Source organism: Neocloeon triangulifer, unplaced genomic scaffold, assembly GCF_031216515.1.
Source record: "Neocloeon triangulifer isolate White Clay Creek 2 clone unplaced genomic scaffold, ASM3121651v1 ptg000003l, whole genome shotgun sequence".
Classification (NCBI taxonomy): domain Eukaryota; kingdom Metazoa; phylum Arthropoda; class Insecta; order Ephemeroptera; family Baetidae; genus Neocloeon; species Neocloeon triangulifer.
In genome coordinates, this window is record NW_026775546.1 from 2275488 (window position 1) to 2290544 (window position 15057).

A 15057-nucleotide genomic window follows, 5' to 3' on the forward strand; every position below is an offset into this window, starting at 1 on the left:
TTTTATTTAAAAAAATACTATTAAATGAAATGAAAGAATAAGTATCATAACTGAAGCCACGAGCATTGTAACTTTTGGTTTCAAATTTTGAATGGCACGCATATTATATTTGAAGAAATATTTACACTGTTTTGCTGTTAAAATTAACATTCACACCACCACTGTCCCTGTCCTTATTTACTGCGCGATAGCGTGAGGTGATAAAAGGTAAGGAATAACGGAAAAATGAACAAAATTTTGTTAGCTTCCACAGAAACATAGAAGCTTTCTCCCCGTTTTGTGCAACACCGGCGTCACTCCCACATTATAATTTTTAATACTTAAATATTTTTGAAAATGGTTACTTCTTATCGTAAAATGATCAAATCCGTTCAGATACTGACTGTAATTTGCGTCACATTATATTTCTTCAGTCTTAGCTTGTATTATAAAAGTGGTTTAGAAAACTGTGAAAAAAATTTGAATGCAGCCAGTATAAATAATTCTACTCAAGTAAATCTGGACGATAGAAACTTCAGTGAGAAATTATCTTTGGAATTAGTGAGTTAATAATTCTCAAAATATTTTCTTTTATCGCTTAAAATATTTAAATTAATGGCATTAGAAAAAAATCTTCTAATCTGTCTTATTACAGGCGCAGACTGTGAATCCTAATGTGCCCTTTGTAGCATGGGGACAAATGAAAGGGAAACTTAAGTCCTACAACAGAAGCTGCGCCCCATACGTTTCTCCCCTAAATGTAAAATTTGCCAACCTTTACTGGCAGGTTCAGCAAATGCCCACATTTAACTCGACCTTCTACCTTTTTGGTGCCTACCTGGATGAACGCAAGTTGGCCCTGAAGGACACGAGGCCTGTTGTACGAATTTTAACCCTGAGCACCACCTTTCTGAACTCATCAAGGTCAGCGTTCTGCCAGTTTTGGTACAGTAGTGGAAACGAACCAGCCATGTCAAAGGTCACGTCGTTCAATTACGCGTGGAAGGTCGAATGGGGTGGCATGGCCACTGCCCCAGTGTACCCTTACCTGGTCACCTGTCCGATTCCACCTGAATATGGGGATAAGGTGCCGGATTCTGTTTCCCTGGTCCAACGAAAGTGCGACAAAGCCACAAATAACATCAGGGTGGTCTTCAACCCTTTGCCAAAGGACGAGAAGAAAAAGGATTTTGCTGTTTGCGTAAAAGGACTGTACCTGAGCAACAACCCTGCAGCCGCCCTTAGGCTGGCCGAGTGGACAGAATTGGTCAAAATTCTCGGTGCCCAAAAAATAATATTTTTTCAGTACAACGTATAAAAAAATGATAAAAAAAATGACTGCATTTAGACCTGAATGGATACTTTCAGGCCCACAGTAACGTCGCCAGGGTGCTGGATCACTACCAGAGAGTAGACAATGTCGAGGTGATTCCCATAACAATGCCAGGTTACTTCACCAACAACCCCTACGTGATGAATGCATTTATGAAAAACCAAGTAATTCTTCGACGGGTGATGGAGGCAATTGTGTACAACGACTGCTTTTACCAGAATATGTACCTTTACAATTATGTCATCATATTCGACATCGACGAAGTTGGTATAATTTGAAATTTAGTATAATTTGACAATTCCAAAGAATCAGTAACTTCATTAAAAATTAAAATAATCCAGTTTTCCAGGGTTTATTTCCATTTATAAAATATAAAAAATTTCAAACAAACTGCATATTTTCAAATATTCATTATAATTAAACATGAGAAAAGTTTTGAAACGTTTGCTCAAATTTATTTATTTATTTTTTTTTATCTTTTCAGATAATTTTGCCCCTAAGCGTTGACTCGTGGGCTGACCTGATATACCAGAAGGGTATTCCCCAGGCAAGAGCTGAAGGCAAACGCGAGGTGGCTGCTTTCCTGGCACGCAACGTCTTTTTCATGGACGACAAACCTGAACCTGCGACAGACATCCCTGCCCATATGCATATGCTGAGCCACGTGCGGCGAAATTCGCAGCACGACGGCCACAACATGACCGGAAACATTTCTTTCAAGACGTTCCAAAGCACCGAAAGGGTGCTGTCGGCGCACACGCACTACCCCATCGAGTGTCTCGGTGGGGTCGCGTGCGAAATTTTCACCTTCAACCTGGAAGACGCTCATTTGCAGCAATACTGCATCGGTAAAAAATTAAAAAGAGCGTGCAATACGACTGATACCTTTTTGACAATGGACACTTCCATCTGGAGATTTAAGGATCGATTAATTAGTGCAACCGAGGACGTGCTCAGGGAAACGAGAATTCTCAATTAGAAGAGGAATTAAATGAGCTTTTACCACTCTAAATGGGATAAAATTTAAATTGATTTTTTCAAATTTTAAATAATGTCTGAACTACTATTATATAATTTTATATAATGTATCTTTCTTTTCACTTTCTTCATAACAAGTGCGTTAAATGTGAAATGATTTAAAAGCAAAATTATAATCATAAGTTGATGGAAGTTGTTGCTGAATCTTTTTTTAAATTATTTATTGTTTATTTGTCCACATTGTTGAAAATACATAAATATATTGTTTGCATTCAATTGTTAAAAACAATTTATTTGAAAAAAGGAATTGCTGGACAAAACTGCATCAACACAAGCAAGAATTTTGCTAAAACTTCCGAGATCAAAAAGAGCGCATACGCCGCAGTGAGCCTCGGTTGACTTGGTTTTTTTAATTTAATTATAATTAAATTTGAAATTTAAAAAAAAAATCTGATATGTGTGTGGAAAATCCCAAATTTAGAAGTTATACATAAATTTTCATTTTGAAGCTGTTCTGCAAAATAAAAATATTTTTATCTAAAACCTACATCTCTCTTTTGAATTTTTGGTAATTTATTTATTTATTAAAGATAATTATTATGCATTGTTACTTTCCAAAGCTTTTCATTTAAAAATGTTAAATGGCTCGCATATTTTGTTTGTCTAAAAATTTCATTGTGTAGAAAAATAGAAACCAGTTTTTGCTGCGCTGAGCCTTTTGCTCGCCGAGCACAAAAAGCTCTCGAGAGCTGCTGCTGGTCTTTTTCTCTCTCTTTCGGATTCAACAAAACGATTGTACATTTATGATGCGGGAAACACATAATGTACACGAGACGAACGCACAAATAATACATATAATATCCTCATTATTTACCCCGGGCGAGCAGCGTGAGCACTTTTTTAGCGTGCACCTTTTCTTTTTTCACTTGTGTGCAGCGAGATAATAACGTAATATTGAATCGGCAGCGGCAGGAGGGATCAAAACTTTTCATTCGCGCGGGGTCGCGCCGCGCGGACCAAATGTGCATCAATGCGTGCTGCAAAATTGCACATGCATGGCTGGCGTCGATCAATGCAGCCCGAATTAGACAGATTTAAGATGTTGCCTGCGAACTTGGCTCAACAGAAAAAGAAGAACCGTGGGCGCTCTTCAACGTCAGAAAACATCGCGGTGACGCTCGGTTTGTGGAAATTAATTCAAGAAAAGTAATTTTTATTTAAAATCAATTGGGCTGTGTTAACAAATGAATTAATACTAATTTTTATAAATTTTTGCCATCTTTAAATTTTTAAGAATAAAATTCAATATAATTTGAAAATTAAAATCAATTTTATTTCAGTTTCATATTTTTTCAACCAAAACTTATCATCTTTGGTGCTGTTCCACCAAATAAATATATTTTTGTTTTTTTTTTATCATTTTCTTTATAAAAAAAGAAAAAATGCAGAAATTATTGTTTATTTAATATTGTCACATTTTCAGAGTTCATTTCTGCCAAAAGAAAATGATTACACTACCTTCTTTCAATGTCTTTAAGAGTCTTCAAAGAATGTTAAATATTGTTTTTTTTTTACTTGTAACAATAATAGGCAAGCAAAAAATCTAGTGTTAGGACTTATATGAAGATTTTTTTGGCTAATTCCAATATTTTCACTCAATGCATCCAATTTCTATACAGAACCTATCAAATTGAGATCAATTTTTAAATTTCTATTCTACCCAAATCCACAAAATTAGTATCACTCAATCAGAATTGACAGTTTAAAATTTTTTTCATCAGAAGTTAAATCAATCTACGCCGGATAAAATTAATTTCCACGACCGTTTCTTTTTTAACTGATGAATTGACACAGGCGTTTCACCCGCCGGCAGCCAAGCAACCAACCGATGGTCTGCTTCGGCAGAGCTGCTGCAGATCATAATGAGCATGAAAAGCCCCCTGTGTAAATGCTCCGCACTTATCCTTCCGTCTAAAGGGCCTCGGGCTCCTTTCCTACATAAATCGCGCGCGCATCGGAGCGGCGAAAACCCCGCCGGGCAACCGTGAATTGTGCACACACACTGCAGATGCTCCCGAGTGTGCCAAAGGTCTTTTATGTAATATACTGCGATCACATAATTATACTCGTTAAATAATAAATATACTGGCCAAAAATATAAAGTTTTTAAATATAATTAGAAATAAAAATTGAGGGGACAAAATGCATTTTTACCAGTTTTTTCAATAAGAGTTTATACAACTATTCTTAATTAAGATGGAGTGAAATTATGTATACATAGCTTGGAACTGGGGTGGCATTCGCAGTCCCAGAGTTCATGGCCGAGGAAAAAATCATGTTTTACAAGAAAACAATAATTCGTAATTATATCACCAAGAAAAACTTGTATCAATCAAAAGATCCTTGGTATCTATTTGAGGCTCTCTGGCGAAGAAGCTAAATTTGTAAATTCCATTGCAGAAGGAGGAACGAAATCGTAAATCGTGTAAAAAAAAATAGTAAATTACCTGAAACGGTGATCAAAGAGTGTCCAGCTTCCGCTCGTCGCCGCATCAGGACTGGTCAGGACTAAATATCAGTGATTTCACTAAGGTCTTTTTCGGCAAATAAATAAACACTCATTTTGAGGCTGATTTTGCTGGAGCTGACATTTATCACATAACCTGACACTTTGTAAGCAAAAAGTACTGATTTGACTACGCCCCCTAATTTGTAATTTTCCCTTTTCCCTCCGTTTGTCGCGTCAAAAAGGGCGCGATTTGCGTTCTTATACAACATAAAGTCTGCTGCTAAATACATAAAGACAAGTAACTTCTGCTGAAAACTTTTGAACTCCCGTCGCCTGACCAAACGATTTTGGCGGTTATGATGATTTCTATCCAATTTGCAGATCGTTTAATACATAACTGTTAGGAAATTCTCTGCGCCCTTTGCACTTTTGCAGGCCACTTGGCAACAGCGCCTTGCGGATCAGAGCAGCAGCAGCATTGCAATTTGCAGAAATCTGAGGCATTTGAGCGCACCATGACACGCACAGGCATGGACAGGCCGAACATTCGTTCTTGATTCGTTCGTCGTAGAGTATTGAGCAAGTGTGTGTGTGTATGGAATGTACATAGTACAAACTACCTGGTAAAGAACCAAACTATTTTAATACGCACTACGCAGGCAGAACTGGCAGAAGTCAGAAGTAACGATCGAGATACTTCTTTTGGCACTCGGCGTTGCAAAGCAAGCTGAGCCTGTACATTGTGGACGTGGAATGTGGATCTCATCAGATTTACATATGTACTTAAAATCCCAAGTCGCAATACATAATACATAAATTTACGAGTATTTTTATGTAGTTTATAATAACATAACATTTATAAAGGCTGGGCGCTCACTCATTCTAGCCATTCTTGCGTTCATTGCAGACGCATTCAGTCGCAACTCACAGCACCGAAATTTTTTCTTTGTAGATCTATAATACCTTCATCCAAACAAACTCCATAACCTCTTAGCCATGGACATGGAAACCAATAATATGAGGTAAATTTTGCAATCAAGTTTCCTAAATTTTAACCTAAAAATAAAGCGATCTTAATGCACATGTACATATCTTTTGTATGTAAAACGTGTATATCGATGAATGTATTTATACATAATCGCTCTGTTATGTTTGCAAATTGAAAAGACTAAAATGAATTTTATCGAATGTTATATTATTCTTGCTGTTTATTCTTCACATATCACGTGTAATTATTTTAATTTGTTGCAGGTCATTGATTCATGAAGCAATTCATGCAGAACACTTGAAGGAAGTATACAAGAGTGCAGCGCTTAATCAAGCAATCCCTGCACTTTTTCATGATCCTGAAGAGTTGCAAGAGATGGGCAACAAGCTGTATGAAGCTGGGGACTACCTGTACGCAATTTCTGCGTACACCAAGAGCTTGGCCCGAGCACCACCTGGCAGTGAACTGCGCGGCCTGGCCTACGCCAACAGGAGCGCTGCCCTGCTCGCCTTGGGCTACTATGAAGAGTGCATCAGCGATGCCAAAATCGCCCTGGAGAACAACTACCCTGAGAATTTGGCTCAGAAGGTGCATAGCAGGATTGCTTTCTGCAAGAAGGCCCTAGGAAAAGAAGCTACGGAGGACGTGGACTCGGAGGCCTCAGAGAAACCCGCAGGTAGAAATAATTATGACAAAAAAATGCAGCACATTTACATTTTGCAAATAAATTTCTAGACAAGGTCAAGCCAAAGGTGCAGAAAGTCGGCGTTGAGTACGCAAAACTTCCAGAGCTGCTCTGTGGTCCTCATCCAAACGACCCAATGATTTCTGCAGCACTGACTATGAACGGCAACTCTCTGTTTGCCAATAAAAGGATCAACGTTGGTAAGATAAAGTGTTTTATTTTAGTATGCTAAATTTTAGATCACTATAAAAAGCAAAATTTTTTACTTGCACCATTATGATTTATATTATTGTAGGAGACGTTCTGATGGTTGAGCCACCTTTGATTTTTGAACCATCTTCAAAGGAAAGTAGGGGTCAGCCTCCATGGACTTACTGCAGCGAATGCCTGAAGTTCTGCTGCAATTTGAAGCCTTGCTCAACTTGCTCTTGGGTAGGATATAGTTAAATATTTTATTAATCAGTGTAATTTTTTAAATGTAAAATAAATAAACAGGAATTAAGGTTTTTTATATATAATTTTAAATGTATAGAAATATTATCAAAATAAGGCATTTTATTAATCATTATAATTTTTTTACTAGGCTTGCTACTGCAGTGAGGAATGTGCATCTGTGGCCTGGAATAGTTACCACAAAAACGAGTGCTCTCCCAAGAATAATGTGGTAGAAAGTTTCATCCAAGATGACTTGGCTACCGATTGTGCTGGCAAAATTTTGAACGCCAATGTTTTGTTCAAAATCATCTCTACTTTTGGCCTGGAGAAGTGCATCAAAGCCTTAAATCCAGCTGGAGGAATCACTGACGAAACACCCGACGAGATGCAAATGTTCCTAAAACTGGCTACTTACGACGGTTCAGCATTTGGAGAATGTGCTGAGGTTCAGGCTGTAATCAAGATTGTAGCCGAGAGCTTTTGTGGTCTCAGTGTAGGTAAGAAGAGGGCACTGAAGAAGTTTTTGACCAGGGCAATCACCGTCTTTCGAGACAACCAGCGCTGCTATGACGAGTTGCGTCTCTTTGAGACTAAAGATGGCTTTTGCGTTAATGATTGGTTCATTGGTTCCACTGCAGTTGGAATTTTTCCCAGAATCGCTTCATTGAAGCCAAGCTGTGACCCTAATATCAACTACAGCCAATACCAAAAGGTTTTTGTGGTTCAGGCTGCAAGACCGATTCAAGCAGGGGAAGAAATTACCATTCATAAAGGCGTTAGTTTCCGGTATCACCCACTTCAAACCAGACGAGCTCTTCAAGCATATTCTCAAGGCAGGACATTTTTCTGCAACTGTCAAGCATGCGTTGAAAACTGGGTTCTACTCAAAGACCAGGTTGATTGCCACATGTTCGTTGAAGAAATTCCTGCCTATGAAAAACTGAAGAGTGAGTTTCAGTGTAAAGTACTGGACGTGGTCCAGCAGCCTCTTGTTCCACTGTCAGTCTTCACTCCTGAAAATCTTGCGCTCTGTACCCAGATCATTGATTTGTATGGAAACAATAGAAGGGATGACAAGCAGTGTGCTGGAATTGAAAAATTTGTGAGGGTGTATTTTGAAGCCATTAGTAGAAATTTCTCGTTTGGAGAAAGCTCGTCTCTGAATCAGCACCACTACATCCCTCATAAAATATTATCTGATGAGCCAACACAGTAGGGTTGGACAAGTAGTGCTAGTTTGTAAGTATGATAAGTGTATTGCATTCAATATTTAAAGAATATTTTTATGACTTCAGGTAAAAATGTGTGTTAGAAATCTTATAAATGATAATATTAGTGTCGTGGATTTTCAACATTCTTGTAACCTGTATACTTGTTGAATTCCAATTTGTGGTTTTTATCAATAAAATGAACTTACGAGTTAACAACAGCTAGGTTTAGATTTTTTCCTGACATTAAGAGAAAATAATTTGTCCTGATATAGCACTTTCTTATAAAGCATAGCCGACAACAATTTGCATTTTTTACCTTAAAAATAATGGATTGCAAAAAAATGGGTGCTAATTAATGCGTTAATCAAATAATTATGCTTTCATATCATAATAATCTAAAATAAATAGTATTTTATGTCATTAATGGAGAATGTGTAAATAAGAGGCTTTCTAAAATATGTCCTATATCTATACCTTATCTAACCTTATGAATATTATAAAAAAGACCAACGTGTCACGGATAATTTGTTGTTTGATTTAACCTATTGCAAACTAAATTTAATATAAGCATAATAAATTTATTTGCGCAAAGGAAGCAAGACTTGAGAATCATTGATGCAGGTGGCATCCTGGCATGCACAAACACTTCATTCATGCAATAATTTTCTACATATATTATAATGATTGTCCCCCAACAAAATGTTTTCAAATTATTATTAAATTTTTTACTTCACATTAATTAATCATTTATTGTTCTTGTCTGTCAAGAACAACTAAATAAAATCGGTGAGTCTAGAGGAATCTAATTTATATTGAGAAACAAAATATCAGGATGTGTACAACCAGCTGTCACAGAGCAAATCAAAATTTAATTTATTCCACAAAACATTCCAATCTATCGCCCACGTAGCCAATACGTAAAACATCGCATGATACGATACAATATTATTAACATAAAAATTATAATATGTTAAATAAATATATGCCGGGCTCAGAAAAAATACCGTCAAAGTTAAGTGCCTAAACGTTAATGTTGGCGGAAAACGTGGAATGATAAGAATTTCTCAGGGGGCCGGGGTATATTACTCAAATAATCTTCCTTAATTATATCACTATCACTTTTTTTTTGTCGCTTCGACAGGAAGTTATAGCTTGGTGGCAGTCGCAGAGTTCATGATTGCGGAAAAAGTCATGTTTTACAGTAAACCAAATTCGTGGTTATTCCTCATTTTAATTACTTTGCTGTCTTTTCTCGCCTGCAAAAAAATGTACAAAAAATTTGAGCCAAAGGAGGAGCTTCAAAATTCAGGTATAAGATCGATTCCGATTACAACCTATTAAATGTGTTTAATTATTAGTTTATTTTTATATATAGTAACATTGGAAAATGCGGTGGAAATTACAGTCCGTCATAAACAACTTAAGACGTCAATAGAAACGAAAGATGTTAAAACTCCAACAATCAGTGAAAGGATGAAAGAGATTTTAAGGAAGGAGAAAGTGCTGAACGAAACGGCCAAAACAATGCAAGGTCTGGACCAGAACGACGCTAAATTGATCCAATACACCAGAGACACGATTCTCATCCCACCGGAAACCGCCTCCAAAAATGATTCTACTACTGGTCCATTGATTTTCGAAGAGAAGGATGATCCATCTGTGGAACATGTCGCGTTAAAAGTTATAAACTTGCTCAAACAAAGGGTATAATAATATAATAACAAAAAACCAGGCCTAAAATTATTTTAAAATTGTGATTAAAGAAAAATGGATTTATCGTGGAGTGCGGTGTTTGGAACGGTATGGCGCAGTCCAATTCGGTAGTATTGGAGAATTTCCACAATTGGACTTCCTTATTAATTGAGGCAGCCCCGACTAGCCTGAAAACAATAAAGACGATGCGTAAAAGGGCTTGGATTGCGCCTGCTTGCTTGAGTACAAAACCGTACTCGAATATGGTTTAAAACTTAAAATTTATTGATTGATTAATAGTCAATTATTAAAATCAATAGGTGAAATTTCTTGACCAAAGTGCGACGGGACAGATTGTTGGGCCATCAACCAACATAACGGATAAATCCATTGTCAATGACGTTCTCTGCATTCCCTTCATGACGTTCATGCAGGCTTTGAACAAAACGTTTGTTGATTATTTCAGCCTGGATGTTGAGGGCAATGAAATGGAAATTCTGCCTCTGATAGATTTTGAAAAGATTAAAATAGACGTAATTCAGATTAACATTAATTTCTAAATTATAACAATTTCAATTTGAACGGATTTGCAGGTGATGACGATAGAGCACCAGTTTCACCACGGAAAATTGGGGGAGATGATTGAAATAATGGCCAGAAACAACTTTACTCTTCATTCGGTTACATCGATTGATTTAATATTTGTTAACAACCGTCTGAAAATTTAACATGAAAATGAACGGAACCTGTAACAGTCGTATCAATAATTTACCTTAATTAATTTTCATAGAAAAATTGTGAGTATACATTATTTTTCCGCCTTTTTTAATTTGGTCCTTGACAATATAACAGATTTTCAATTTTACGATTTATTAAATTGTCAGTTGTTTTATTATTTGAGCAAGAACACCCCCCCCAGACACCACATAAATTAAACATAAGCACAAATATAATCAAATTGGGGTGCTTCCAATGTTCAAAGATCCAAATCGCCAACTCGCAAGTTTCATCGGAATAAAAGATGAAAAAATACATCATAAATTTTGCTGACCATCCAATAAAAAACTCGTATAGGAAGGCGGAATTTCACTCTCCACTTCACATGCAAAGGTGAATTACGGCGAGGCCAATATATAATAGACCCTGTTGCCGGCGCGCACACCCGTTCCTTTTTTATCCTCTTCGCTCTCGCAATATTTTAATAAAACTCTTCAACTGCTGCGCCAGCTTGAAAATATGAGAATATTTGTATATCTTTTCCTCTGCTTTGCAATATATCCAATTTGCGTCGGCTGCATCCGCGGTATTTCAACCCCTGGTTTATTTTCCACGTTATTACTTCCGCATCGCCGGACACTCGATGGCCCCGAATTTTATTTATTCATTATTTTCCATTCTCCTCTATGCCAAGTTTTGCAGGTGAAGTTTGAAGAGGAAAGAAAGTTAATTAGTTTGCAAACTGAGTGAGACTTATTGACGTCTGTATTCGAAAAACACACAAGCTTTACACATAACGCAACTTGCCCAGCACTCTACGTAACAAATATAATTTTTTGTAGAGTTCTATTTTAATTTACTTCCAGAGTTGTATTCAGCTCAAATTCTCCGCCACTATTTCAGATATAAAAAATTCTATGTATTTACAATGCGTGCTGAAATTTGGAAATCAAAATAACCTTGAAATATACCAAATATTTGCTCTTTTTTTCAAATCGAGATGTTTTTATTGTAATTAAACTGAAAACTGATAATTAAATATTTTTCTTTTGAATTTTTTTAGTTAAAAGCTGAAAGTGGTATTGCTTACATTACAATTAATTTTGTTATCAAAGGCATTGGTTTTTTCTTGCTCAGTTTGTAAGTTCCATGTAAAAATTTTAAATTTCTTTTGAAAACAAAAATTTTGTGAAAAAACTAGATTAAAAAAAAAATGCAAAATTTTCCCTTTCAACTTTTTTTTATTGATCTCGGCCGCTGCCTCATATATATATCCAATATATAATCAGCAAATCAACAAAAATCTCTTATTTTTCTACATCGAAACTTCCCCATCATCCATCATATTCATTTTCCGCCCACCTGATCTTCAGCAAACATTATTTGTGCCGTGTTATGTAAACAGAAGAAATTTTCCGCCGAAAAAATGAACTGCAAGACCGCAAGTTTTGAGCCGAGCGGCGCCTTTGAACTCTCGTCTCTGCTAATCAGTTTTGACCAGCTTAACCTTCTTCATTCAGACCCACAAATGCATGACGCGTCTTACATGAGCCTCTCTTTATTCCGCCCGGCTGTCCCAACAGTTTACAGGTGATGTCTAAATTCATTGTTGATGCGTTCGCCCCCAAGCAAAAATTGAATGAATGAATCTCCCTCTCCCTATAAAGTGAGCAAAAAACCTATTTGCCGCGAGCTCTAAATTTTCTTTTTCCTAGTTTCGTACACTTTAAAAAAATCCCACAAAATCAATTTATTAAGTTTATAAATTAAAACTAACTTTCATTTTCTTAAAATACTTGGTTGATTAATACAGAAAATTTTAATTTTATTAATAATAAAATTTTTTCTGACCGACGATAATTAAAAAATTTTAAACTTTATGAGTAACGAGATTTTTTTATATCCTTTTATAACAGAAAACAGAGGAAAGTTCTTTTCACATAATGTTTATTCGGAAAAATTTTTTTCCTCGAAAATAAAAAAATTATTCAATTTTTAATATCAAATTAATAATATTAATTTGCGGAAAGAATGAAAATTTAACCAAAAAATGTTCTACAAAAAATTAAAAATTTTGAATATTAATGCAATATTATTTGGAATAACAATTTTTGCGCCGCTGAAACAAATAATGAGGTTCTGTGAATCGGTTTCTTTTATTCTTTTCTTCCTCCTTTGGCCTCTTCAATTGTGAGGGACCGCGCGGGGATCAAAGTGCTGCTCAACCACCCTCGCAATTTCCCTTATACCGCCGCGAGCTGCCGTGAGGAAAAAATAAAAGTGTGTGTGTTTATACGCGTTTGCAGATAGGAGGGAGGGATCGCGCTGCTTTGAATAGAGACGCATGTTGTAATGATTGTTTGCTCAAAATAAGCGCGTTTGTTCACGCACTCTGCGCTCAGCCCCCATCGCTGTCGGTGCAAATTAATCACACAAGCTCGATCGCGCGCCCCGGACACAAAATATCGCACGCTATATATAGCTGTATGCCCCTGACAAATTGATGTCGACATTGATCCTTATCTTTAATTGTATGGCAATTTAAAATTTAAGTGTAAAAAGCATAAGAGAAAATTTGATTTACAGTACAAATTCGTTAAAAATGTTTTTCATTGTAAAATTTTAAAAGCGCAATCTTCATATCTCTAAATTTGTCAAAACACTGTATGAATTTAATTTTATTTGTAAAAGTTTAATTGAAAAACTTATCAAATTAATCACTGGTACTTAATAAAAAGGAAGTGTGAAATCAGAGCAAAAAAGATTACCAAAAACCCAAAAAGTGTATATGCAACTATTTTATTTTACTTAGATTTTTAATTAAAATTCCCCAAAGTTATATTAAAAAATGCAAAATTTTTATTCCTGTTTTTGTAGTTTCTTTTTTTAAGATTAAGGGAATTAAATTTATTTTATTTCTAGTCATAATTTTTTTTGACTAAAGTTCAACAATTTATTGATCTGGAAGATAATATTATTGATGTGATGACCTGTGTTTCGCAGTCAAAGTGAATAACCAATTTAAGACTCATTTCCACCATAGTTCTCCAAGTAGTAAAATCTGCCCTATTTTATTCAATTTTTCTCCTGCTACCTTCCTGCGCTGGAAATAATTCACATAAAAAAACGAAACTTTATAGAAATTTAAACTTAATTTAAAATTTATGTTTGTGATTTTTCTGAAGAAAAATGTTTGTGCAACGAAACCCTTCTATTTATAGCTTCTATAAATAAAATTTTCCGAAGTCTATTAAAAAAAATACTTTTTATTTTAATATAATGCATATATTAATGAATATTTAATATTTCTAGAACCTACATTCTCTTCTTTAAAGTATTCGGTTTTAAATTTAGTGTGAATTTTGTTCTTTGTTTGTTCTCTAATAATGATTTAAATATAAATTTATTTCCACCTTTCTAAACATTTCTGAAATACATATTATGAAATCTGCTATTTACAAAAGACTAAGATTTTCTGCCCTACGCGGCTCTCTTTTCTTTCCAATTTTTTATTGCGACAGAGTGTATTTTTTACCATACAAAAGAGCGTACGCGTGTGGGTAGCAATCAATACCCGGTGTGGATGTGCGAGCAGCTAGGGTGGATATTTTGCGACCCAGAAAGGCACCAAAGAAAAGAAAAAGAGGCGGTGCTTTTCGCGTGTGTAGAAAAGACCACGCATCCACCGCTGCTCAGCACACACCCCGTTTTTCAGCGCTGCACGTCGTCACTTTATAATGGCACCGGCGTGTCCTTTGTGCAGCTCTTATTATTTATTCACGCGTCCTTTGCGCCGCCGACGGCCTGCTCTGTTTGTTTATTGCCAGTTGGTTTTCCATTATTTGCTCTCGCCGCTCTCCACAGCACAGCGCGCGCCATCAAATGCCGGCCGCCGCCGTGTGCCCTTTGTGCAGGGCTGCCTGCGAACGGCCCCTGCCAGCCTGCAACCCGGCCGACTCGACTTCACGAAAAGTGGCACGCGCGCACCCAATGCTCTCGCTCGGTGCTCAACTCCACCGAAATTACAAAACTGCTTTTCCTTTTTGTTCAAACAACTTGAAATTTCGTTTCCAACCAAAATAATGTCAAATCGCTCAGTTTTTTTCCAGGATTTATTAAAGTTGGATAATCGTGGAGATTAAAACCTCTGGACAATAAATAAAAATTACATGTTACTGGAGAATAAGGCATTAGAGATTTTTGCAGAGACCAGCAATTCAAATATAAAAAAAATTAACATTTAAGCAATTTTGTCCCAGAATTAAAATTATGTTAAAACTCTTCGATTTGTATCTAATTCTACATTCATTGAAAAAATCAATCACTCTCTTGAGTAAAGTAAATAATTAATTCAACTCTTTAATTGAGTTGAAATATAGTAGGAAAATATAATTTAAAAACTAATTATTCCAAAGAAGGAAATATATCTCAACTTCTATTTTTTTCGTGGGTTTATAGATTAAATAAGAATTATCTTATCTCATGCTTAGTTTTTGCGGCAGATATATATTTTTATGGCAGTCAAAGATC

The 15057-nt window shown here is 35.9% G+C and overlaps 3 protein-coding genes across 4 annotated transcripts; all 3 read left to right on the top strand.

Annotated features, from left to right (window-relative positions):
* Positions 1-293: 293 nt before the first annotated feature.
* Positions 294-2356, top strand: LOC132192872 (uncharacterized). The gene is made up of 4 exons (XM_059613059.1): positions 294-540; positions 635-1291; positions 1348-1575; positions 1797-2356. Exons 1-4 carry the CDS (start codon positions 337-339, stop codon positions 2289-2291), a joined length of 1584 nt encoding a protein of 527 aa, XP_059469042.1. The 5' UTR covers positions 294-336; the 3' UTR covers positions 2292-2356.
* Positions 2357-5343: 2987 nt separating this feature from the next.
* Positions 5344-8455, top strand: LOC132192451 (uncharacterized). Of its 2 annotated transcripts, XM_059612421.1 has the most exons (7): positions 5344-5359; positions 5459-5578; positions 5752-5821; positions 6051-6463; positions 6523-6672; positions 6768-6904; positions 7056-8455. In XM_059612421.1, exons 3-7 carry the CDS (start codon positions 5796-5798, stop codon positions 8121-8123), a joined length of 1794 nt encoding a protein of 597 aa, XP_059468404.1. In that variant the 5' UTR covers positions 5344-5359; positions 5459-5578; positions 5752-5795; the 3' UTR covers positions 8124-8455. The 2 variants fall into 2 exon arrangements, with proteins under 2 accessions (XP_059468404.1, XP_059468403.1); XM_059612420.1 differs by lacking the exons at positions 5344-5359; positions 5459-5578 and adding an exon at positions 5405-5422 and having other exon boundaries at positions 5707-5821.
* Positions 8456-9291: 836 nt separating this feature from the next.
* On the top strand, positions 9292-10634 carry LOC132192973 (uncharacterized). The gene is made up of 5 exons (XM_059613235.1): positions 9292-9427; positions 9494-9822; positions 9882-10076; positions 10131-10343; positions 10404-10634. The coding sequence occupies exons 1-5, from the start codon at positions 9292-9294 to the stop codon at positions 10536-10538; spliced, it is 1008 nt and encodes a 335-aa protein (XP_059469218.1). The 3' UTR covers positions 10539-10634.
* The last annotated feature ends 4423 nt before the right edge of the window (positions 10635-15057 follow it).